Below are 23,561 nucleotides of genomic sequence, written 5' to 3'. Positions count from 1 at the left end.
TTTATGTTGATTTATTTTCGCTTTAGTACTTGAACTAGAGAGAGAGAGAGAGAGAGAGAGAGAGAGAGAGAGAGAGAGAGAGAGAGAGAGAGAGAGAGAGAGAGAGAGAGAGAGAGAGAGAGAGAGAGAGAGAGAGAGAGAGAGCTGGCCCTGTCCCATGATCATCACCAGAGTTGTGGACTCGAGTCATAAATTTGCTGACTTTAGACTCAACTTGATAGAAAATAAAATAACTTGAGACTTGACTTGGACTTGGTGCCTCAAGACTCGGGACTCGACTTTGACTTGAGACCGATAACTTGAAATTATCTGACCAGGTTTCGTAACTTTTTGTGGCACAGAGTCTCGGTGGATTACACTCCACGCAGCCAGAGACAGTAACCGCAGCATGTGTCGTAAGACTCATCACTAGTTAACACACCAACAGTCATAATTATGGCTAAACCCTGCCCAATTCTACAATTCCTCCTGTTAAAATAACCTTAACCTTAACCCTAACCTGCCAACCTTAACCCTAACCTCAACCACACTGCCAACCTTAACCCTAACCGTAACCACACGGCTAACCTTATGCCAAACCCTAACCTTAACCACACTGCTAACCTTATGCCTAACCCTAACCTTAACCACACGGCTAACCTTATGCCTAACCCTAACCACACGGCTAACCTTATGCCTAACCCTAACCTTAACCACACTGCTAACCTTATGCCTAACCCTAACCTTAACCACACTGCTAACCTTATGCCTAACCTTAACCACACTGCTAACCTTATGCCTAACCCTAACCTTAACCACACGGCTAACCTTATGCCTAACTGGGGCGGCCGGGTAGCCTAGTGGTTAGAGCGTTGGACTAGTGACCGGAAGGTTGCAAGTTCAAACCCCCGAGCTGACAAGGTACAAATCTGTCGTTCTGCTCCTGAACAGGCAGTTAACGGACTGTTCCTAGGCCGTCATTGAAAATAAGAATTTGTTCTTGTTCTTTTCCCAAATGTTTCTGTTGCTGCCAGTTTTGATGTTGTGACCGTGGAATCTGAGTTTATTGCTGTTATCTAGTGGAAACCCTGTCCCATAGAAGTTAGTGGAGAGGGAGGAGTTTCAGTACTTCCTCAGTGGTCAGAGTCATGCTGCCCCTGACATACACACAGTCTCTTCTCACTTACATACTCTGTTCTCACACACTGTCACACACTCTTTCTCACACACTGTCACACACTCTTTCTCACACACTGTCACACACTCTCTCACGGCTGAAATCACAGCTGTCCGTTGCTCTATCCAAACACAGGAACAGGGACAGGAGCAGAGTGACTGGGCTTTAGCCTGGCGGATGGGGAAGTTTCCCTCACTGGGCAGTGAACAAACTGAGGACACACTGGGACTACTATACTGGACTACTGTACCACTACCACCCTCATGAGGAATGAAGTGACAGGAGAGAACAGACAGCAGGACAGAGGTGAGACACTCTTCTCTCTAACTATCTGTCTGTATTCATTGAGCTTCATTGAGACGTTTGAGTTCCACTTTGTCTTGAACTTATGCTGTGTGTGTGTGTGTGTTAGTCCTACTCTCTCTCTATTCAACTTAATTCAGTTCAAAGGGCTTTATTGGCACGGGAAACATGCTTACATTGCCAAGCAAGTGAAATAGGTAATAAACAGTGAAATAAATAATAAAAAATGAACAGTAAACATTACACTCACAAAAGTTCCTAAGGAATAGAGACATTTTAAATGTCATATTATGGCTTCATACAATTACAGTGGTCTCTCTCTCTCTCTCTGTCTGTCTGTCTGTCTGTCTGTCTGTCTGTCTGTCTGTCTGTCTGTCTGTCTGTCTGTCTGTCTGTCTGTCTGTCTGTCTGTCTGTCTGTCTGTCTGTCTGTCTGTCTGTCTGTCTGTCTGTCTGTCTGTCTGTCTGTCTGTCTGTCTGTCTGTCTGTCTGTCTGTCTGTCTGTCTGTCTCTCTCTCTCTCTCTCTCTCTCTCTCTCTCTCTCCCCTTCCCATCTGAGGACATAGCAAATAAAAGAGATCAATGGATAATGTGTGATCGTTAGACTATGATTTGCAGTAGATACGTGTGTGTGTTTCTCTGTGTTAGCCACTATACTGTAGTGAGGGGATCTCTCAGCTGTAGTTCAGTCACAGGCACACAGGCGTGTGTTGTTCCAGGGGGTTAGGCTAAATATAGAGCCCCCTGTCTGTCTCATGTTACCCCTGTTCCTCACTTACACTCATTTCACACACGCTTACCCCACAGCCTTACAGTTGAACCCATAGCCCAGCTATATAGGTTTGAGGTTTATGAAGGTTCTTAGGCTTCATATTGGCATCAAAAGTTCTGTAACAATGATATTCTATTGATCTCGAATCCCAATTAGAATAATGGTGCTAACATGGAGGGCAGTTTAAAATAAATCTGTGTCAGTTTTTCTGACTCTGCTCTTCTCCATTGCTCCTCATTGACATCCATGAACTGTTAACCTCTTGAGTAGTTTAGAATGTTTACTGTTCTGCTGGCAGCAACGTTCCATTACAGAATGCCATGGAATGAGAATGAGTTAGTGTGTCATTGTGATGTCATCAAATTGAATGTATTAGAACATTCCGCAACGTACGGAAACACCTTACATAAATTCCGAAGCATTTCTGCAAACGTATCTTTGAATGTAACAACGTCTAGCTAGATCAACAGCAGCCAAGGTGTCTGGAGGGCATTGTGACTTAGTCTGCATTAGAATCAGATTATTGATTTGTTCTATTAAAATCCCCAGCACAGCATGATCCAGTCTGTGACATGATGATGAAGATATGGGTATAAATCCTCTGTTGGACAACAGTTTGTCATTTCAACATGCTGTGCTCCAGCCTGTGTAATGAGGAGCTCAGGAGCCTGCCTTCCAGGGGCCTCTCTATTCCCTATAGTGTAGTGCACTACTTTTGGTCAGGTTCGATAGGACTTTTGACCAGATAGAGCTCTGGTCTAAAGTAGTGCACTACATAGGGAATAGGGTACCATTTGGGAGTCAACCTGCTCTATTAGATTTCTCTGTAATGGGTCTGTCGGTGTCTGGAAACAGAGTGTTGTTTCTCCTGTAAAGAGCCTCAGGCTGTTTACAGCTGTCTGACTCACAAGACACACTGATTCAATCAGGACATGGCCTTCGTCCTAAATTGCACCTTATTCCCTATATAGTGCACTACTTTTGACCAGGACCCATAAGGCTCTGGCCAAAAGTAATGTACTACATAGGGAATAGGGAGCCATTTGGGACTCAACCGTGGATGCCTCAATGGAGTGACCGGTGTTGTTTCTAGAGAAGGAGCATCTTCATCCTCGTTTTCTTCACTTTAGCATGGAAATGCTGGATGACAGAGAGAGGGAGAGAGAAGTGGAAAGTAGGCAATGAGGATTTGATTAGTTATGCCCTACCTACCCCATTCCTTTCCCTGCACTGTTAAAATAGAGAGACTCAAAACACCATCATTGTGTACTGAAACCATGAAAAGTAGTGCACCTAAGCTGTCTTTGAATGTAAACCCCAATGTGTGTTGATACATAGAGTAGAATGTGGTTTAAAACAGAGTAGAAGTACTCTGAAACAGTACTGTGGCAGACATTTGAATGAATCACAAGGAACACTCTGGTAACATTGCTGTTTTTTAAGAGAGAGTTGTGAACTTGTGAAAACACCTTTTGAGGGTTTCAGGTCATGTAAAAGGCAACATCAAATCACACAAATTCTTTTTCAGACTGTCTCTGTCATACATTCATTTCCAGTGACACATTTTTATAAATGTATTGAGATGAATAGACAGAGCTGTCATATTCGTCCACAGTTTGCTGAAATATGTTCAAATGTTAAAGAGGACACTGGAAATTGAATACTTTTCCTAGGGTAGGCAATGGCAGTAATTAATACTACATCTGCCAGGCTCATTGTGAGGTTATAAATGATGTTACTTTCAAAATGTTTAGGGTTAAGTAAGGTAACATATAGCAGAGATAACATGTTCAACTTATGGCAGAGATAAAATGTCCAACTTATAGCAGAGATAACATGTCCAACTTATAGCTTAGATAACATGTCCAACTTATAGCAGAGATAACATGTCCAACTTATAGCTTAGATAACATGTCCAACTTATAGCTTAGATAACATGTCCAACTTATAGCAGAGATAACATGTCCAACTTATAGCAGAGATAACATGTCCAACTTATAGCTTAGATAACATGTCCAATTTATAGCAGAGATAACATGTCCAACTTATGGCAGAGATAACATGTTCAACTTATAGCAGTGGTAATACGTCCAACTTATAGCAGAGATAACATGTCCAACTTATAGCAGAGATAACATGTCCAACTTATAGCCGAGATAACATGTCCAACTTATAGCCGAGATAACATTTACAGCATAAAGCTGGTATGTGCGTGACAATATGAATTTGAACCCGGGTCTCCTGCTTGTCAAAACACTGCCCAAAACACTGACTCAGCCAGTCTTCAGACTTAACTGTTGTGATGAACCACCCTTGTCACACTGAGCACATGGGGCCCTATTCAGACTTGTGATATACAGACTTATCATGGACTTGAGTCAATAAAACAAGGTATGAAAAGGGAATAAACAATAAGAAAAGGGAATAAACAATAAGAGAAGGGAATAAACAATATGAAAAGGGAATAGACAATATGAAAAGGGAATAAACAATATGAAAAGGGAATAAACAATATGAAAAGGGAATAAACAATATGAAAAGGGAATAAACAACAAGAGAAGTGAATCTCATTTACAGGAATTGGAAATACGAAACATCAAATTGTTTTTTTAAACCTTTCTGTTAGTGCTCCCTGTCCCTGGCATGGTGTGGCCCAACTCTTGATTAAGTAGAGTTACCACACACCATGTCATGTTTCAAAACATCTCAGGATGATGTTTCAATACCCTAAGTTTGTGGCAGCATAGTTGCCACTAGCTTTGTGTTTCAAAGCGTTTCCTTTGAACAGTGTAGCATCCTCCCACAATGTGCAGCACTCAAGCTTTCAGCCAATCAGAACTCCCCATCTGATCCCAATCCCTGACCCTATGGGCGGGTATTCACGATGTGTCTGAGTAGTAGAGCTGATCTAGGATCAGGTTCCCCCTGTCTATAAAATCGTATTCATTATGATTTGAAAGACTAAACTGATCCCCAGTCAGCACTCCTAGATCAGCACCGCTTTGTGAATACGAGCCCTGGTCACTATGGTGACCTTGCAGAGAGTAGGATGGTGTTTCCCCGATCATGGGAAAGGTTTGTTTTGTGTTGTCCCCTCTACTGGTTATGAGTGGGGGAGGGTAAGCTGATCTTAGACCTGTGCCCAGTAACCTCTTGTAGAGTGACCTTGTAGCCTGCTGCACTCTGCTGGCATTCTCTTACAGTTGGTCAGCACTACTCTGTCTCAGCAGCACAAACAGTGGGGTCTCTCACACACACATTCTCTCTCACTAACCACCCCACTCACACATGCCATCAGAAAAGAGTGCTTTGTGTATTCACAGACTGGGCAGCAGCTAGAGAGAGAGAGAGAGAGAGAGAGAGAGATGTGTGGGTACAGGAAGAAGCTCTAACGAGAGTTAACTGGAGAGAGAACGAAAGTGACAGATCAGACATCCAACACAGGAGAGAGAGAGAAATCAGAAAAAGAGAAAGTGAGAAAGAGAGATCAGAGCAGGAAAGAGAGAGAGAGATCAGAACGAGAGAGATAGATCAGAGCAGGTGAGAGAGAGAGAGAGATCAGAACGAGAGAGATAGATCAGAGCAGGAGAGAGAGAGAGAGATCAGAACGAGAGAGATAGATCAGAGCAGGAGAGAGAGAGAGCTGTCTCTGAGGACAGACAGAGCCGGACCACCAGACAGTCAGTCTAAATGCTTAGTAGCTGAGAGCTGTGCTGAGAGCTGCGGCTGTTGGCAGCATTGATTTCTAGGAGCTGTAAGCTGCTGGTACACATGGCGTGGTGCTGTTGCACTCCTCTCCGGGCCTCCTCGTCCTCCTGCTGCACTCCGCTTCTCAAACGCTGCCCTCTCTTCCCAGGTTGGTTCCACTTCACTCTGCCGTCTGTACCCACAGCCTGTAGCTGAGGCTAGTAGGTCACTGACATGAGAAGACAGAGAGCAGTATCTCACTCGTTCAGACAGATACTGCTGCTGTAGGTATATCTATATGATATGGGTAACAGGCTATCCCATGAAGGTATAGTATAGTACAGGGCATGGTGTGTCAGTGTGACGCTGTGTTAGGTGGTGTTTGATTGTGCTTGTTGTGTGTACTGTAGTTGCAGTCCTGTCTGTCATATTGTTACTAAACTGTACAGTTTGTTGTGTTCTGTGTCTCAGTGCAGCATGACGGACCAGTCAATCATTGTGTATTGTATTGTCTTTATGCTTTGTCCTGTGTAGAGAGTCTCTCTGCTATGTTGGGTAATATTACCAGTATGTATTACGACAAGGTCAAAAGCATGAAGACAATTTTGACATTGACTGTCAGCTGTGGCTTACCAATACAGTTTTGTATACAATACACAAAGGCTTACCGTTGTTTTGTTCCATTTACAGGGCATGCTTGTCCTTGTCTGAGTGTGTTCTAGTCTGAGTGTTTTCTCGTCTTGCTGAGCTGATGTCTCATGGGTAACGCTCAGTGATGTGTGGGGTTTTTGGCTGATGATGTCAGTGCAGATGTTTGTCTCTGGGTCATTGTGTGACCTCTCTGCTTCTTGCCATTGTGTTTCCCATCCCCTGTCAACCCTTACCACAGCTTTTCCCAATCCTGGTCCCTGGACCCCAGGGGGTGCACGTTTTGGATTTTGCCCTAGCACCACACATCTACATCTAATAATCAACTCATGATCAAGCTTTGATTATTTGAACCAGGTGTGTAGTGCTAGTATCTGTCTCTAGATCAGGGTGGCTGGTAAGGCCATAGTGCTAGTATCTGTCTCTAGATCAGGGTGATCAGGGTGGCTGGTAAGGCCATAGTGCTAGTATCTGTCTCTAGATCAGGGTGATCAGGGTGGCTGGTAAGGCCATAGTGCTAGTATCTGTCTCTAGATCTGGGTGGCTGGTAAGGCCATACTGCTAGTATCTGTCTCTAGATCAGGGTGATCAGGGTGGCTGGTAAGGCCATAGTGCTAGTATCTGTCTCTAGATCTGGGTGGCTGGTAAGGCCATACTGCTAGTATCTGTCTCTAGATCAGGGTGGCTGGTAAGTCCATACTGCTAGTATCTGTCTCTAGATCAGGGTGGCTGGTAAGGCCATAGTGCTAGTATCTGTCTCTAGATCAGTGTTATCAGGGTGGCTGGTAAGGCCATAGTGCTAGTATCTGTCTCTAGATCTGGGTGGCTGGTAAGGCCATACTGCTAGTATCTGTCTCTAGATCAGGGTGGCTGGTAAGGCCATACTGCTAGTATCTGTCTCTAGATCAGGGTGATCAGGGTGGCTGGTAAGGCCATACTGCTAGTATCTGTCTCTAGATCAGGGTGGCTGGTAAGGCCATAGTGCTAGTATCTGTCTCTAGATCAGGGTGGCTGGTAAGGCCATAGTGCTAGTATCTGTCTCTAGATCAGGGTGGCTGGTAAGTCCATACTGCTAGTATCTGTCTCTAGATCAGGGTGGCTGGTAAGTCCATACTGCTAGTATCTGTCTCTAGATCAGGGTGGCTGGTAAGGCCATAGTGCTAGTATCTGTCTCTAGATCAGGGTGGCTGGTAAGGCCATACTGCTAGTATCTGTCTCTAGATCAGGGTGATCAGGGTGGCTGGTAAGGCCATAGTGCTAGTATCTGTCTCTAGATCAGGGTGGCTGGTAAGGCCATAGTGCTAGCATCTGTCTCTAGATCAGGGTGGCTGGTAAGGCCATAGTGCTAGTATCTGTCTCTAGATCAGGGTGGCTGGTAAGGCCATAGTGCTAGTATCTGTCTCTAGATCAGGGTGGCTGGTAAGTCCATACTGCTAGTATCTGTCTCTAGATCAGGGTGGCTGGTAAGGCCATACTGCTAGTATCTGTCTCTAGATCAGGGTGGCTGGTAAGGCCATACTGCTAGTATCTGTCTCTAGATCAGGGTGATCAGGGTGGCTGGTAAGGCCATAGTGCTAGTATCTGTCTCTAGATCAGTGTGGCTGGTAAGGCCGCAAAAACAAACATTTGCAACCCTTGGGCTCCCCAGGACCAGGATTGGGAAGCGCTGTCTTTCGAAGTCTGATGGCTGCTTTTCTTGTAAAGACGACACGTCTGTTCACTATTTGCTGTTTGACCTGTTTGTGATACAACATTTTCAACCAACACAATTTTCCTTCAGGACTAGTAAATGTGTCCTTCCTGGTATCCTTAGACTATTGGAATCCACTTTAGACTATTGACATGCACCCCTTAATGGTGTTTACTACTTTGTGTTACACTATTCTCCTTCCCCCTCCCAGACATTTACAGATGTGTGTTAGACTAATCTCCTGGATAGGTATTTTATCAGCTAACCACATCATATTCTATAGCAATCTGGTGCCCGAAGGTACAGTCGATGACATGGCGTGCAACCATTGGTTGATGCATGCAACGTCTGATCAGGGGAAAGCGACCATTTACTGATGTGTGTCACACTTATCTCCTTCCCCCCTCGCAGACATCTCCCCTGCTGAGCTGGATGCACTATGGAGGGAACCACCGTACACGCTAGCGGGAACCAATGGGCACTTCACAGGAAATGATGTTAGGAATCGAGGTAGAGTACAGTAAAAAAGCCTTCGATGACCTTCACAAAACATCCAGCTGATTCTGTCGCAATTATGCTCCTCCTTCCCATGTCCTGCATGAGTTATATTGCCCAGACTAATTGGGAGTTTGAATGTTTCTGGATTTGTACTGTAGCAAACAATGAAACATTGTATTACGCTGTAGCCTAAACAACATAACAGTGGTCATTTAAGCGGGAGGATTCTTTCAGGCTGTTTGGGAGGATTCTTTCAGGCTGTTTGGGAGGATTCTTTCAGGCTGTTGTGTCATGCCACTGGTCACCGGTCAGTCCCAGACTGAGGATGTGTTTGGGACAATGGGACAACAACATGGGGAAGCCAGCCCAGCCGCTCATAAAGCCTTTGTGTGTGTGTGTTCCTGTGTGTGTGTGCGTGTGTGTGTGTGCGTCTGTGTGTGAGCACGTGTGTGTGAAGCCGTCACCAGTCACAAAGCCCTGTCAGGAGAACCAGAGCAGGTCATTATATTGTAATAGACCATCTGGGAGCTGCAGTACGGTAATAGATGTGTGGGCTATGATAGACTCTTCATGTCCTGTTGATGTTCTGGAGGAAAAAACTAATCACTATTGAAACCCTCATAAGCTGGATCACAGAATACACTGTACACCAGCAGATATGCAACCTTAGTGTGAATGTTCTCTCATACAGTAACATAGACAAACCACCCATTCTGTCACTTTGTCGCGTTACCTTGACTGGTTTGCATTCCAGAAGGATAGACAAAGAAGCAATGTGGACACTAAATGATGGTAAATGCTGGTGTTGTTTTGTAGCCATGTCCACTATTTGATCTCCATCCCCCTTCATAGTTGTCACACAACAAAGTTGATGGATGATCTTGAACTTGCTTACAGAGCACATGTTGCTGAAACAAAAGTTTATTTTTAAAATCAACCCCCAAACAACTGTATCATCCCCTTCCTTCCTGAGGGTTCCTCTGACCTGACCTCTGTTTCCTGGTTTCTCCAGGGGAGGAGGAGGGTCCGGGGGTGGAGTCTGGGGAAGGGGAGGCGGAGCTGGACAGTTACTGGACGAGGAAGGAGGCGTTCACCAGAGGAAGCACCGTGTCACTGGCTGTGGGAGAGAGGTTCTCCTCAGGTACTGTTCTACTCACAGATACTCGGATGTATTCCAAATGGCACCCGATTACCCATAGGTGCTACTTTTGACCCATACGGTGCTAATTGGGACAGCCAGGGTGTTTCTCTCTCTATTCCTGCTATGGATGTGCTAACTGCTAATGTTGTGGTGGTGCTGGTCATGCTGACCAGCTGCTGGTCATGGTTGTGTGGTGTGATGCTTATTGTGGATCTGTTGGTGTTGATGCTATCACAGCATCTCTATTGTATCCTGTCTCTTTCTATACAGTCATCTAGATGATCACTTTATCATTCATGTTGTCTGTATGTATGTCAACATCCTGCAAGAAAACTGATGACTCTTCATCTTCCCTTAACGTTAATGTTGCAGTAGACACAGCTACTTAGCTACTCTATGATAATCTGTTACTTTCCTCCAGCAGGTTCCTGTGTAGCTCTCTCCTAAATGGACCTAATGTTTAAAGGTCCCTTTTAAACGTCCACTAAGAGTCACTCAGGGCTGTAATAGATCTGTTATTCCTAGTCTAACACTGAGACACTCAATGAGCTCACTGAGCTCTGTAATACACTCACTGAGAATGACTCTATAATACACTCACTGAGCTCTGTAATACACTCAATGAGAATGGCTCTGTAATACACTCACTGAGCTCTATAATACACTCACTGAGCTCTGTAATACACTCACTGAGCTCTATAATACACTCACTGAGATCTATAATACACTCACTGAGCTCTATAATACACTCACTGAGCTCTGTAATACACTCACTGAGCTTTGTAATACACTCACTGAGCTCTATAATACACTCACTGAGCTCTGTAATACACTCACTGAGCTCTATAATACACTCACTGAGCTCTATAATACACTCACTGAGCTCTGTATTACACTCACTGAGAATGACTCTATAATACACTCAATGAGAATGGCTCTGTAATACATTCAATGAGAATGGCTCTGTAATACACTCACTGAGCTCTATAATACACTCACTGAGCTCTATAATACACTCACTGAGCTCTATAATACACTCACTGAGCTCTATAATACACTCACCGAGCTCTGTAATACACCCACTGAGCTCTGTAATACACTCACTGAGCTCTGTAATACACTCACTGAGCTCTGTAATACACTCACTGCACTCTGTAATACACTCACTGAGCTCTATAATACACTCACTGAGCTCTATAATACACTCACTGAGCTCTGTAAAGCACTCACTGAGAATGGCTCTAAAATTCACTCACTTACCTTCTGCAAAAAGTCACATAAACAGCTTAACCTCTGCATATTGACCTCTACATGACAATATCACAGTATCAGTCAATACGCCTACCGTCTGATGATGAGACTGACAGTGTGTGTGTGCACGTGTGCATATGTGCGTGTGTACGTGCGTTTGTGTGTGTGTTGTGTGTGTGTTTGTGTGTGTGTGTGTGTTTGTGTGTGTGTAGACGTGGTTCTAGTGTTCAGCGGTCGGCGGTGCTCAGGTGTAATACCTGACTCTGAACTACAGGAGGCGCTCCGTACAAGACTCAGGGTCGTCGAGAGCAACAGTCAGGACGTCATTCAGCTCTTCAAGGTTAGTCACAGGTCTTAGGTCAGTTGTTAGAAGTTATAGAGGTCAAGGCATGCCAAAACTGATGACCCCGCCTAGACCAAAGGTGCAGTACCAACCGTTGTCCTGCTGAAAGTATTTTCTCCCTGATGTAGGGGCCAGGAGTCGTTTAGCATAAAGGTGACCTTCTCTGCATCCTCTCTGCTCCTTCATCAATGTCTTTGGTTCTTCTGCCTCCATACAGGACCTGTCTGCCCGTCTGCTGTCTGTCCATGCTGAGAAGGACAGCTTTGTCATCACCTTCAAGACTGTAGAGGAGATCTGGAAGTTCTCTACCTACCTGGCTCTGGGTATGCTGTACTATCCTAGTCTACCTGACCTGGATGAAACTCTCATTTACACAGTCTGATAGCTGATTATTATGTCCAGCCTGGTTAGAAGTTGCCAATAAGCACAGATCTAGGACCAGTGTCCCCGCACCCAATCCTAATGAATCGACCCAGAAAAAACAGGCCTTACATCAGGATGTAGGGACAACTTCCTCTTACTTCGTTGTGTCTAGGCTGTGTGGCGTGGTGAACCTTATGAACAGCATATGCCATGTTATAAACACCTTATGACATGTTATGAACATATTATGTGCATTTTGTATGTCCAGGCTATGTGGCGCGGTGCCTGGAGAATTTCCTGTGTGACCAGTCGTTCTGGCTGGACACTGAGCTGCTGAGGGACTTGGAGATCACTGTGACTGTAGACGAGGAACACCTGGCAACACTCTACCTGGGACTGCTGCTGCAGGAGGGTGAACGAACACCTTATAAACTCTTTATAAACACCCTATGAACAACTTATGAACACCTTATGACATGTTATAACCATATTATGAACAACACCTGGCCACACTACCTGGGACTGCTGCTGCAGGAGGGTGAACGAACACCTTATAAACTCTTTATAAACACCCTATGAACAACTTACCTGGGACTGCTGCTGACATGTTATAACCATATTATGAACAACACCTGGCCACACTACCTGGGACTGCTAGTTTAGAAGGTTTGGGATGGACACTCCTTATGACAGGTTATGAACACCATATCAGCATCTTATGAGGTCTTTATAGACATCACTTCAGTGTTCATTTGCTAAATTGTAATTACTTCGCTGCTTCGTTTGCACACAATGTATATAGACATTCTTTTTTTTCTATTGTGTATTGACTTATTTATTGTTTATTCCATGTGTAACTCTGTGTTGTTTGTGTTGAACTGCTTTGCTTTATCTTGGCCAGGTCGCAGATGTAAATGAGAACTTGTTCTCAACTAGCCTACCTGGTTAAATAAAGGTGTTCTCAACTAGCCTACCTGGTTAAATAAAGGTGTTCTCAACTAGCCTACCTGGTTAAATAAAGGTGTTCTCAACTAGCCTACCTGGTTAAATAAAGGTGTTCTCAGCTAGCCTACCTGGTTAAATAAAAAAATGAAAAACATCTTATGAACAGTTTATAAACTACTAATGGACACGTTATGAAGACCTTACACACTCTACGAACTCCTTATGGACAGCTTATGTGCTCTACTTTCCTGACCTTCATCGTCAACATCAGTTTACATCACACTCCCCTCAGAGAAGAACAGAAGCACAACATGTCAACTTATTACTTAACCACTGAACTGAAGGGACATTTTCATGATATTTCAGCAGTTGTTCCAGATACCTAGAAATTACATAGAGCTACACTTTAACTGATGACGTGTTCTGAATGTTCAGAGATCAAGTAAAACAGCAAAACAACCACAGTGCCCCTTTTCACTTTACAATTTGTCAGCCATTAACTCAACATACTTTAGAGAGGTATTTTCCTACACTGCATTTCCATTGTAGACATAGTGTTTTAATAGGAAGTACTGTTCTCCCTAATGGCTGAGAGGAATCAATAGCCAGGGAAATGAAGGCGTGTGTATGTTGAGAATGGATCTTTAAAACAGGACTCTGTGACGTAGGACAGAGCCTCAGTTCCATGAAAAGATCCCTTTAGTTCAGTCGAATGTTCATTCTTTACAGAAACCTGCATCTGGTGTGGTGTTCGTTGCATGTTATTTACCTATATGTATCTCTCTCCCCCAGGTTCGTTCTTCGCCAAGGCGCTGGTGAGCAGTGGCGAGCATAGCGATGAGGAAGAGGAGTTGTGTTTCAGACGTAACGATTTGCTGATGGTTAGAGACACGGGGCAGGACAGTCACTGGGAGGGCACCCTTCTCTCCACCGGACAACACGGACTAGTGCCTGTCAACACCATGCAGCCGCTGCCATATCCCTTCTACCAGTGAGTTACCTAGTCCCTAACCTATACCCCTTCTACCAGTGAGTTACCTAGTCCCTAACCTATACCCCTTCTACCAGTGAGTTACCTAGTCCCTAACCTATACCCCTTCTACCAGTGAGTTACCTAGTCCCTAACCTATACCCCTTCTACCAGTGAGTTACCTAGTCTCTACCCTAACCAATACCCCTTCTACCAGTGAGTTACCTAGTCCCTAACCTATACCCCTTCTACCAGTGAGTTACCTAGTCCCTAACCTATACCCCTTCTACCAGTGAGTTACCTAGTCCCTAACCCATACCCCTTCTACCAGTGAGTTACCTAGTCCCTAACCTATACCCATTCTACCAGTAAGTCACATTACATCCTATGCTGTATGTACACCTTATAACATGACACAGTGACATACTCAGTCACCCTATAAGCTATCAACCTCTATCCTTAATTTTCACACTTGTGTTTCCTCTCGTCTTACATTTTTTAGGGAAATATGGCAGCCATTTTGTCCCAAGCTGATGTGTTTCCTGTTTGTGTAGGTGGTTTCTGAGGAAGTACTCTGACTGTGCCGGATGCTCCCCTTCAGAGAGAGGACAATTTGACCACCCTATAGGTGAGGCCCTTACCTTAAACCTAACCCTAAACCTAACTCTTCAGAGAGAGGACAATTTGACCACCCTATAGGTGAGGCCCTTACCTTAAACCTAACCCTAAACCTAACTCTTCAGAGAGTGGACAATTTGACCACCCTATAGGTGAGGCCCTTACCTTAAACCTAACCCTAAACCTAACTCTTCAGAGAGAGGACAATTTGACCACCCTATAGGTGAGGCCCTTACCCTAAACCTAACCCTAAACCTAGTCCTAAACCTAACCCTAAATCTAACCCTAAACCTAACCCTTCAGAGAGAGGACAGTTTGACCACCGTATAGGTGAGGCCCTTACCCTAAACCTAACCCTTAACCTAAACCTAACTCTAAACCTAGTCCTAAACCTAACCCTAAATCTAACCCTAAATCTAACCCTTCAGAGAGAGGACAGTTTGCCCACCCTGTAGGTGAGGTGCTTACCCTAAACCTAACCCTTCAGAGAGAGGACAGTTTGACCACCGTATAGGTGAGGCCCTTACCCTAAACCTAACCCTTAACCTAAACCTAACTCTAAACCTAGTCCTAAACCTAACCCTAAATCTAACCCTAAATCTAACCCTTCAGAGAGAGGACAGTTTGCCCACCCTGTAGGTGAGGTGCTTACCCTAAACCTAACCCTTCAGAGAGAGGACAGTTTGACCACCCTATAGGTGAGGCCCTTACCCTAAACCTAACCCTTCAGAGAGAGGACAGTTTGACCACCCTATAGGTGAGGCCCTTACCCTAAACCTTCAGAGAGAGGACAGTTTGACCACCCTGTAGGTGAGGCCCTTACCCTAAACCTAACCCTTCAGAGAGAGGACAGTTTGACCACCCTATAGGTGAGGCCCTTACCCCAAACCGTTCAGAGAGAGGACAGTTTGATCACCCTATAGGTGAGGCCCTTACCCTAAACCTAACCCTCCAGAGAGAGGACAGTTTGATCACCCTATAGGTGAGGCCCTTACCCTAAACCTAACCCTTCAGAGAGAGGACAGTTTGATCACCCTATAGGTGAGGCCCTTACCCTAAATCTAACCCTAAACCTAACCCTAAACCTAACCCTTCAGAGAGATGACAGTTTCATCACCCTATAGGTGAGGGCAGGAACCTCTAGGGTTCTACAGCACACTACACTCATGCCATGGCCAGTGTTCATTACACATACTAGGTATTTCCTCCAACCCCCTCTCCTCTCCCCTCCTCTTGCAGTAACCGGATCCTGTGAGGCTGTAGTGGACCACAACCCAGTAGGTTCTGATGAGCTCCAGCTGAGTCAAGGTGACCTGATTGAGATACAGGGGATGCTACTTCGAGGTCTGGACCTGTTCATAGGAACACACTGCTCTACAGGAAACACCGGCTTCGTGCACAAGGCTCACGTCAAACCACTCAACGCCAAACCCCCGTAAGAGCAATACATTTAAATGTAAAATGTTTAGTCATTTAGCAGACACTCTTATCCAGAGCGACTTGCAATTAGTGCATTCATCTGAAGATAGCTAGGTGGGACAACCACATATCACAGGCATATTAAATACACTTTTCCTCAATAAAGTAGCTGTCAGCAAAGTCAGAGCTAGAAGTGGGGGGGGGGGGGGTCGAGGTGAGGAGGGGGATTATTTAAGGTACTCATTGAGGAGGCAGAGTTTCAGGGGGTTTTGTAAGTTGGGCAGGGAATGTTGTCCTAACTTCAGGGGGAAGCTGGTTCCACCACTACGGTGCCAGGACGGAGAAGAGCTTGGACTGGGCTGAGTGGGACCTGCCCTCCCATAGGGGTAGGAGGGCCAAGAGACCAGATGTGGCAGAACGGAGAGCTCTGGATGGGGTGTAGGGTTTAAGCATAGGGAGGGGCAGTTCCTCTTGCTGGTCTGTAGGTAAGTACCAGGGTCTTGTAGTGGATGTGAGCTTCGACTGGAAGCCAGTGCAGTGTGTGGAGGAGCGGGGTGACATGAGAAAACCAGGTGGGCTGCAGCGTTCTGGATAAGTTGCAGGGGTTTGATGGCATAAAAGCATTACAATACCAAACCACTGTGAGGTCTATACATAACAGCATTACAATACCAAACTACTGTGAGGTCTATACATAACAGCATTACAATACCAAACTACTGTGAGGTCTATACATAACAGCATTACAATACCAAACTACTGTGAGGACTATACATAACAGCATTACAATACCAAACCACTGTGAGGACTATACATAACAGCATTACAATACCAAACCACTGTGAGGGCTATACATAACAGCATTACAATACCAAACCACTGTGAGGACTATACATAACAGCATTACAATACCAAACCACTGTGAGGGCTATACATAACAGCATTACAATACCAAACCACTGTGAGGGCTATACATAACAGCATTACAATACCAAACCACTGTGAGGTCTAAACATAAAAGCATTACAATACCAAACCACTGTGAGGACTATACATAACAGCATTACAATACCAAACTACTGTGAGGTCTATACATAACAGCATTACAATACCAAACCACTGTGAGGGCTATACATAACAGCATTACAATACCAAACTACTGTGAGGTCTATACATAACAGCATTACAATACCAAACTACTGTGAGGACTATACATAACAGCATTACAATACCAAACTACTGTGAGGACTATACATAACAGCATTACAATACCAAACCACTGTGAGGGCTATACATAACAGCATTACAATACCAAACCACTGTGAGGGCTATACATAACAGCATTACAATACCAAACCACTGTGAGGGCTATACATAACAGCATTACAATACCAAACCACTGTGAGGGCTATACATAACAGCATTACAATACCAAACCACTGTGAGGGCTATACATAACAGCATTACAATACCAAACCACTGTGAGGGCTATACATAACAGCATTACAATACCAAACTACTGTGAGGTCTATACATAACAGCATTACAATACCAAACTACTGTGAGGACTATACATAACAGCATTACAATACCAAACCACTGTGAGGGCTATACATAACAGGATTACAATACCAAACTACTGTGAGGTCTATACATAACAGCATTACAATACCAAACCACTGTGAGGACTATACATAACAGCATTACAATACCAAACCACTGTGAGGACTATACATAACAGCATTACAATACCAAACCACTGTGAGGGCTATACATAACAGCATTACAATACCAAACCACTGTGAGGTCTATACATAACAGCATTACAATACCAAACCACTGTGAGGACTATACATAACAGCATTACAATACCAAACCACTGTGAGGTCTATACATAACAGCATTACAATACCAAACTACTGTGAGGACTATACATAACAGCATTACAATACCAAACCACTGTGAGGGCTATACATAACAGCATTACAATACCAAACCACTGTGAGGACTATACATAACAGCATTACAATACCAAACCACTGTGAGGGCTATACATAACAGCATTACAATACCAAACCACTGTGAGGACTATACATAACAGCATTACAATACCAAACCACTGTGAGGGCTATACATAACAGCATTACAATACCAAACCACTGTGAGGACTATACATAACAGCATTACAATACCAAACCACTGTGAGGGCTATACATAACAGCATTACAATACCAAACCACTGTGAGGGCTATACATAACAGCATTACAATACCAAACCACTGTGAGGACTATACATAACAGCATTACAATACCAAACCACTGTGAGGGCTATACATAACAGCATTACAATACCAAACCACTGTGAGGGCTATACATAACAGCATTACAATACCAAACCACTGTGAGGACTATACATAACAGCATTACAATACCAAACCACTGTGAGGGCTATACATAACAGCATTACAATACCAAACCACTGTGAGGTCTATACATAACAGCATTACAATACCAAACTACTGTGAGGACTATACATAACAGCATTACAATACCAAACCACTGTGAGGTCTATACATAACAGCATTACAATACCAAACTACTGTGAGGACTATACATAACAGCATTACAATACCAAACCACTGTGAGGTCTATACATAACAGCATTACAATACCAAACTACTGTGAGGGCTATACATAACAGCATTACAATACCAAACCACTGTGAGGGCTATACATAACAGCATTACAATACCAAACCACTGTGAGGGCTATACATAACAGCATTACAATACCAAACTACTGTGAGGGCTATACATAACAGCATTACAATACCAAACTACTGTGAGGACTATACATAACAGCATTACAATACCAAACTACTGTGAGGTCTATACATAACAGCATTACAATACCAAACTACTGTGAGGACTATACATAACAGCATTACAATACCAAACTACTGTGAGGACTATACATAACAGCATTACAATACCAAACCACTGTGAGGTCTATACATAACAGCATTACAATACCAAACTACTGTGAGGACTATACATAACAGCATTACAATACCAAACCACTGTGAGGGCTATACATAACAGCATTACAATACCAAACCACTGTGAGGGCTATACATAACAGCATTACAATACCAAACCACTGTGAGGGCTATACATAACAGCATTACAATACCAAACCACTGTGAGGGCTATACATAACAGCATTACAGTACCAAACCAATGTGAGGGCTATACATAACAGCATTACAATACCAAACTACTGTGAGGACTAAACATAACAGCATTACAATACCAAACCACTGTGAGGGCTATACATAACAGCATTACAATACCAAACCACTGTGAGGGCTATACATAACAGCATTACAATACCAAACCACTGTGAGGGCTATACATAACAGCATTACAATACCAAACCACTGTGAGGGCTATACATAACAGCATTGCAATACCAAACCACTGTGAGGGCTATACATAACAGCATTGGGGGATGGAGGAGTAGGATGATGGAGGGGTGGGGGGATGGAGGAGTAGAGAGATGGAGGGGTGGGGGATGGGGGATGGAGGAGTAGAGAGATGGAGGGGTGGGGGGATGGAGGAGTAGAGAGATGGAAAGGTTGGGGGATGGGGGATGGAGGAGTAGAGAGATGGAGAGGTGGGGGATGGGGGGATGGAGGAGAAGAGAGATGGAGGGGTGGGGGGATGGAGAAGTAGAGAGATGGAGAGGTGGGGGATGGGGGGATGGAGGAGAAGAGAGATGGAGGGGTGGGGGGATGGAGAAGTAGAGAGATGGAGGTGTGGGGGGATGGAGGAGTAGAGAGATGGAGGGGTGGGGGGGACGGAGGAGTACAGAGATGGAGGGGTGGGGGGGATGGGGGGATGGAGGAGTAGAGAGATGGAGGGGTGGAGGAATGGAGGAGTAGAGAGATGGAGGGTGGGGGGATGGAGGAGTAGAGAGATGGAGGGGTGGAGGATGGAGGAGTAGAGAGATGGAGAGGTGGGGGATGGAGGAGTAGAGAGATGGAGGGGTGGAGGATGGAGGAGTAGAGAGATGGAGGGTGGGGGGATGGAGGAGTAGAGAGATGGAGGGGTGGAGGATGGAGGAGTAGAGAGATGGAGAGGTGGGGGATGGAGGAGTAGAGAGATGGAGAGGTGGGGGATGGGGGGATGGAGGAGAAGAGAGATGGAGGGGTGGAGGGATGGGGGATGGAGGAGAAGAGAGATGGAGGGGTGGGGGGATGGAGAAGTAGAGAGATGACGAGGGCAGGGATGGAAGGATAAATGGTTGCAGAGGGGTGTAGGGGTAAAGGGAGGGAGGTGTAGAGAGATGGAGGGGTGGGGGTGGTGGAATGGAAGGATGGAGGTATGTAGGGTTGGATGGAGGGATGGAGGGATAGAGAGATGGAAGGGGGGAGGGATGGAGGGGTGGTTGAGAGCAGTCATGTGGGTGATAATGCTTTCTTTGTCTCTCTCCACTCCCTCTCTCTGCCCTCTCACTCTCGCTCTCTCTCCCTCCTTGTCAGAGACAGACAACTGGTGTTTCTAAGTGAGGAGGAACGTGCGTCAATGGCCCAGATTAACCCCTGCAGTAGTGAACCCAGAGACAGCGGCCTCCTAGAGAGACTCTTCTCCTCTGACATCAGTACTGTCTACAGACTAGGTAGGAGAGGATCCCTCAGTCTATACAGTATAGGGAATTACTGAGTGCTGTCAGACTACTGTAGGTAGGGAACCACTGTGTTTTACTGAGTACTGTCAGACTACTGTAGGAAGGGAACCACTGTGTTATACTGAGTACTGTCAGACTATTGTAGGCAGGGAACCACTATGTTATACTGAGTACTGTCAGACTACTGTAGGTAGGGAACCACTGTGTTATACTGAGTACTGTCAGACTATTGTCGGTAGGGAACCACTGTGTTTTACTGAGTACTATCAGACTACTGTAGGAAGGGAACCACTGTGTTATACTGAGTACTGTCAGACTACTGTAGGTAGGGAACCACTGTGTTTTACTGAGTGCTGCTTGACTGTATTTAAAGACCTGTACTGTATGCTTTATCAATAGGTAAGTTATGCTAAAACAGCTGCAGTACAGAGGACCCTTAGGCCTACAGCCCCATTTCATTTCAATAACTTAGCTTCTCAAAGACGCCCTCTGGTGGTCAAACTAGCATTAACTAGCATAAATGGCAACAATGGCTGACAGTTAAATAATGTGCCATAGAATTCTGCGTGAGCCCGCAGTCTGTGCTGCATTACCAAGCAACTTTTAACGGAAAAACCACTGTATGTGAAACACCAGTTAAATATATATTTCTTCCTGCAGATAGACTGGATCAGTCTGACTTTACCTACATCAGAAACCAACCAAAACAAGGTTAGTAATACGGAAGGAAATAAGATATTTATGAAAGTTAATACGTTGTTTATCAGATTGTTAATACAACCTCAGTTGAATGGTAGAAGATTGTTTAGAGGTGGATATATCCTTCTGTCTCAGTCAAAGCCAAGAACATTTTCTCCCTGACAGCTGTAGGCCAGAACACTGAAAGGGGAACTCTATACATAGTCAAACTCTTTACTTTTCTTCCCTGTTTAGGAGGAGAGAAGGAAACCAATAATGTTTCAGTTTTTGCTTACATTTCATTTTACATGGGACAGGGACGTAACTTTCACTGGGGACGCCCAATTCAGAAATTGCAATTTTATAATTGGAATGTGATAAAAAATAATATAATATAATTAATGAATTAATATTTTATTAATTTGTTGAACAGGCACATATTGCAGCACCAAGCTGAACTGCTAGGAGAGTCAAGGAAGTTTCATAGCTACATTTCTAATGTACAGTACATGGATTTTCATATACAGTGTACCGAAACCTTTACATTCAAATCAAATCAAATGTATTTATATAGCCCTTCGTACATCAGCTGATATCTCAAAGTGCTGTACAGAAACACAGCCTAAAACCCCAAACAGCAAGCAATGCAGGTGTAGAAGCACAGTGGCTAGGAAAAACTCTCTAGAAAGGCCAAAACCTAGGAAAAAACCTAGAGAGGAACCAGGCTATGTGGGGTGGCCAGTCCTCTTCTGGCTGTGCCGGGTGGAGATTATAACAGAACATGGCCAAGATGTTCAAATGTTCATAAATGACCAGCATGGTCGTATAATAATAAGGCAGAACAGTTGAAACTGGAGCAGCAGCACGGTCAGATGGACTGGGGACAGCAAGGAGTCATCATGTCAGGTAGTCCTGGGGCATGGTCCTAGGGCTCAAGTCCTCCGAGAGAGAGAAAGAAGGAGAGAATTAGAGAATGCACACATAGATTCACACAGGACACCGAATAGGACAGGAGAAGTACTCCAAATATAACAAACTGACCCTAGCCCCCCGACACATAAACTACTGCAGCATAAATACTGGAGGCTGAGACAGGAGGGGTCAGGAGACACTGTGGCCCCATCTGAGGACACCCCCAGACAGGGCCAAACAGGAAGGATATAACCCCACCCACTTTGCCAAAGCACAGCCCCCACACCACCAGAGGGATATCTTCAACCACCAACTTACCATCCTGAGACAGGGCTGAGTATAGCCCACAAAGATCTCCGCCATGGCACAACCCAAGGGGGGGCGCCAACCCAGACAGGATGACCACATCAGTGAATCAACCCGCTCAGGTGACGCACCCCTTCCAGGGACGGCATGAGAGAGCCCCAGCAAGCCAGTGACTCAGCCCCTGTAATAGGGTTAGAGGCAGAGAATCCCAGTGGAAAGAGGGGAACCGGCCAGGCAGAGACAGCAAGGGCGGTTCGTTGCTCCAGAGCCTTTCCGTTCACCTTCCCACTCCTGGGCCAGACTACACTCAATCATATGACCCACTGAAGAGATGAGTCTTCAGTAAAGACTTAAAGGTTGAGACCGAGTTTGCGTCTCTGACATGGGTAGGCAGACTGTTCCATAAAAATGGAGCTCTATAGGAGAAAGCCCTGCCTCCAGCTGTTTGCTTAGAAATTCTAGGGACAATTAGGAGGCCTGCGTCTTGTGACCGTAGCGTACGTGTAGGTATGTACGGCAGGACCAAATCAGAGAGATAGGTAGGAGCAAGCCCATGTAATGCTTTGTAGGTTAGCAGTAAAACCTTGAAATCAGCCCTTGCTTTGACAGGAAGCCAGTGTAGAGAGGCTAGCACTGACTCAAATTTTTGGTTCTAGCCAGGATTCTAGCAGCCGTATTTAGCACCAACTGAAGTTTATTTAGTGCTTTATCCGGGTAGCCGGAAAGTAGAGCATTGCCGTAGTCTAACCTAGAAGTGACAAAAGCATGGATAAATTTTTCTGCATCATTTTTGGACAGAAAGTTTCTGATTTTTGCAATGTTACGTAGAAGCTGTCAAGCTGTCCTTGAAATGGTCTTGATATGTTCTTCAAAAGAGAGATCAGGGTCCAGAGTAACGCCGAGGTCCTTCACAGTTTTATTTGAGACGACTGTACAACCATTAAGATTAATTGTCAGATTCAGAAGAAGATCTCTTTGTTTCTTGGGACCTAGAACAAGCATCTCTGTTTTGTCCGAGTTTAAAAGTAGAACGTTTGCAGCCATCCACTTCCTTATGTCTGAAACACAGGCTTCTAGCGAGGGCAATTTTGGGGCTTCACCATGTTTCATTGAAATGTACAGCTGTGTGTCATCCGCATAGCAGTGAAAGTTAACATTATGTTTTCGAATAAC

The 23,561-nt window shown here is 44.7% G+C and overlaps 1 protein-coding gene across 1 annotated transcript in view; it reads left to right on the top strand.

Moving 5' to 3' along the window:
- The first annotated feature begins 5,179 nt into the window (after positions 1-5,179).
- sh3tc2 (SH3 domain and tetratricopeptide repeats 2) overlaps positions 5,180-23,561 on the top strand; it is a 41,248-nt gene continuing 22,866 nt past the window's right edge. Inside the window, exons 1-11 of the mRNA XM_031791350.1 lie at positions 5,180-6,086; positions 8,667-8,765; positions 9,766-9,894; positions 11,358-11,485; positions 11,706-11,811; positions 12,120-12,263; positions 13,589-13,787; positions 14,321-14,394; positions 15,624-15,819; positions 20,347-20,483; positions 21,153-21,203. Of these exons, the coding sequence (XP_031647210.1) occupies positions 6,002-6,086; positions 8,667-8,765; positions 9,766-9,894; positions 11,358-11,485; positions 11,706-11,811; positions 12,120-12,263; positions 13,589-13,787; positions 14,321-14,394; positions 15,624-15,819; positions 20,347-20,483; positions 21,153-21,203 (1,348 nt within the window). The 5' untranslated portion in view covers positions 5,180-6,001. The remainder of the gene's footprint in view (positions 6,087-8,666; positions 8,766-9,765; positions 9,895-11,357; positions 11,486-11,705; positions 11,812-12,119; positions 12,264-13,588; positions 13,788-14,320; positions 14,395-15,623; positions 15,820-20,346; positions 20,484-21,152; positions 21,204-23,561) is intronic.

Source organism: Oncorhynchus kisutch, linkage group LG15 (assembly GCF_002021735.2).
Source record: "Oncorhynchus kisutch isolate 150728-3 linkage group LG15, Okis_V2, whole genome shotgun sequence".
NCBI classification, from domain to species: domain Eukaryota; kingdom Metazoa; phylum Chordata; class Actinopteri; order Salmoniformes; family Salmonidae; genus Oncorhynchus; species Oncorhynchus kisutch.
This window is presented reverse-complemented; position numbering and strand designations above follow the sequence as displayed.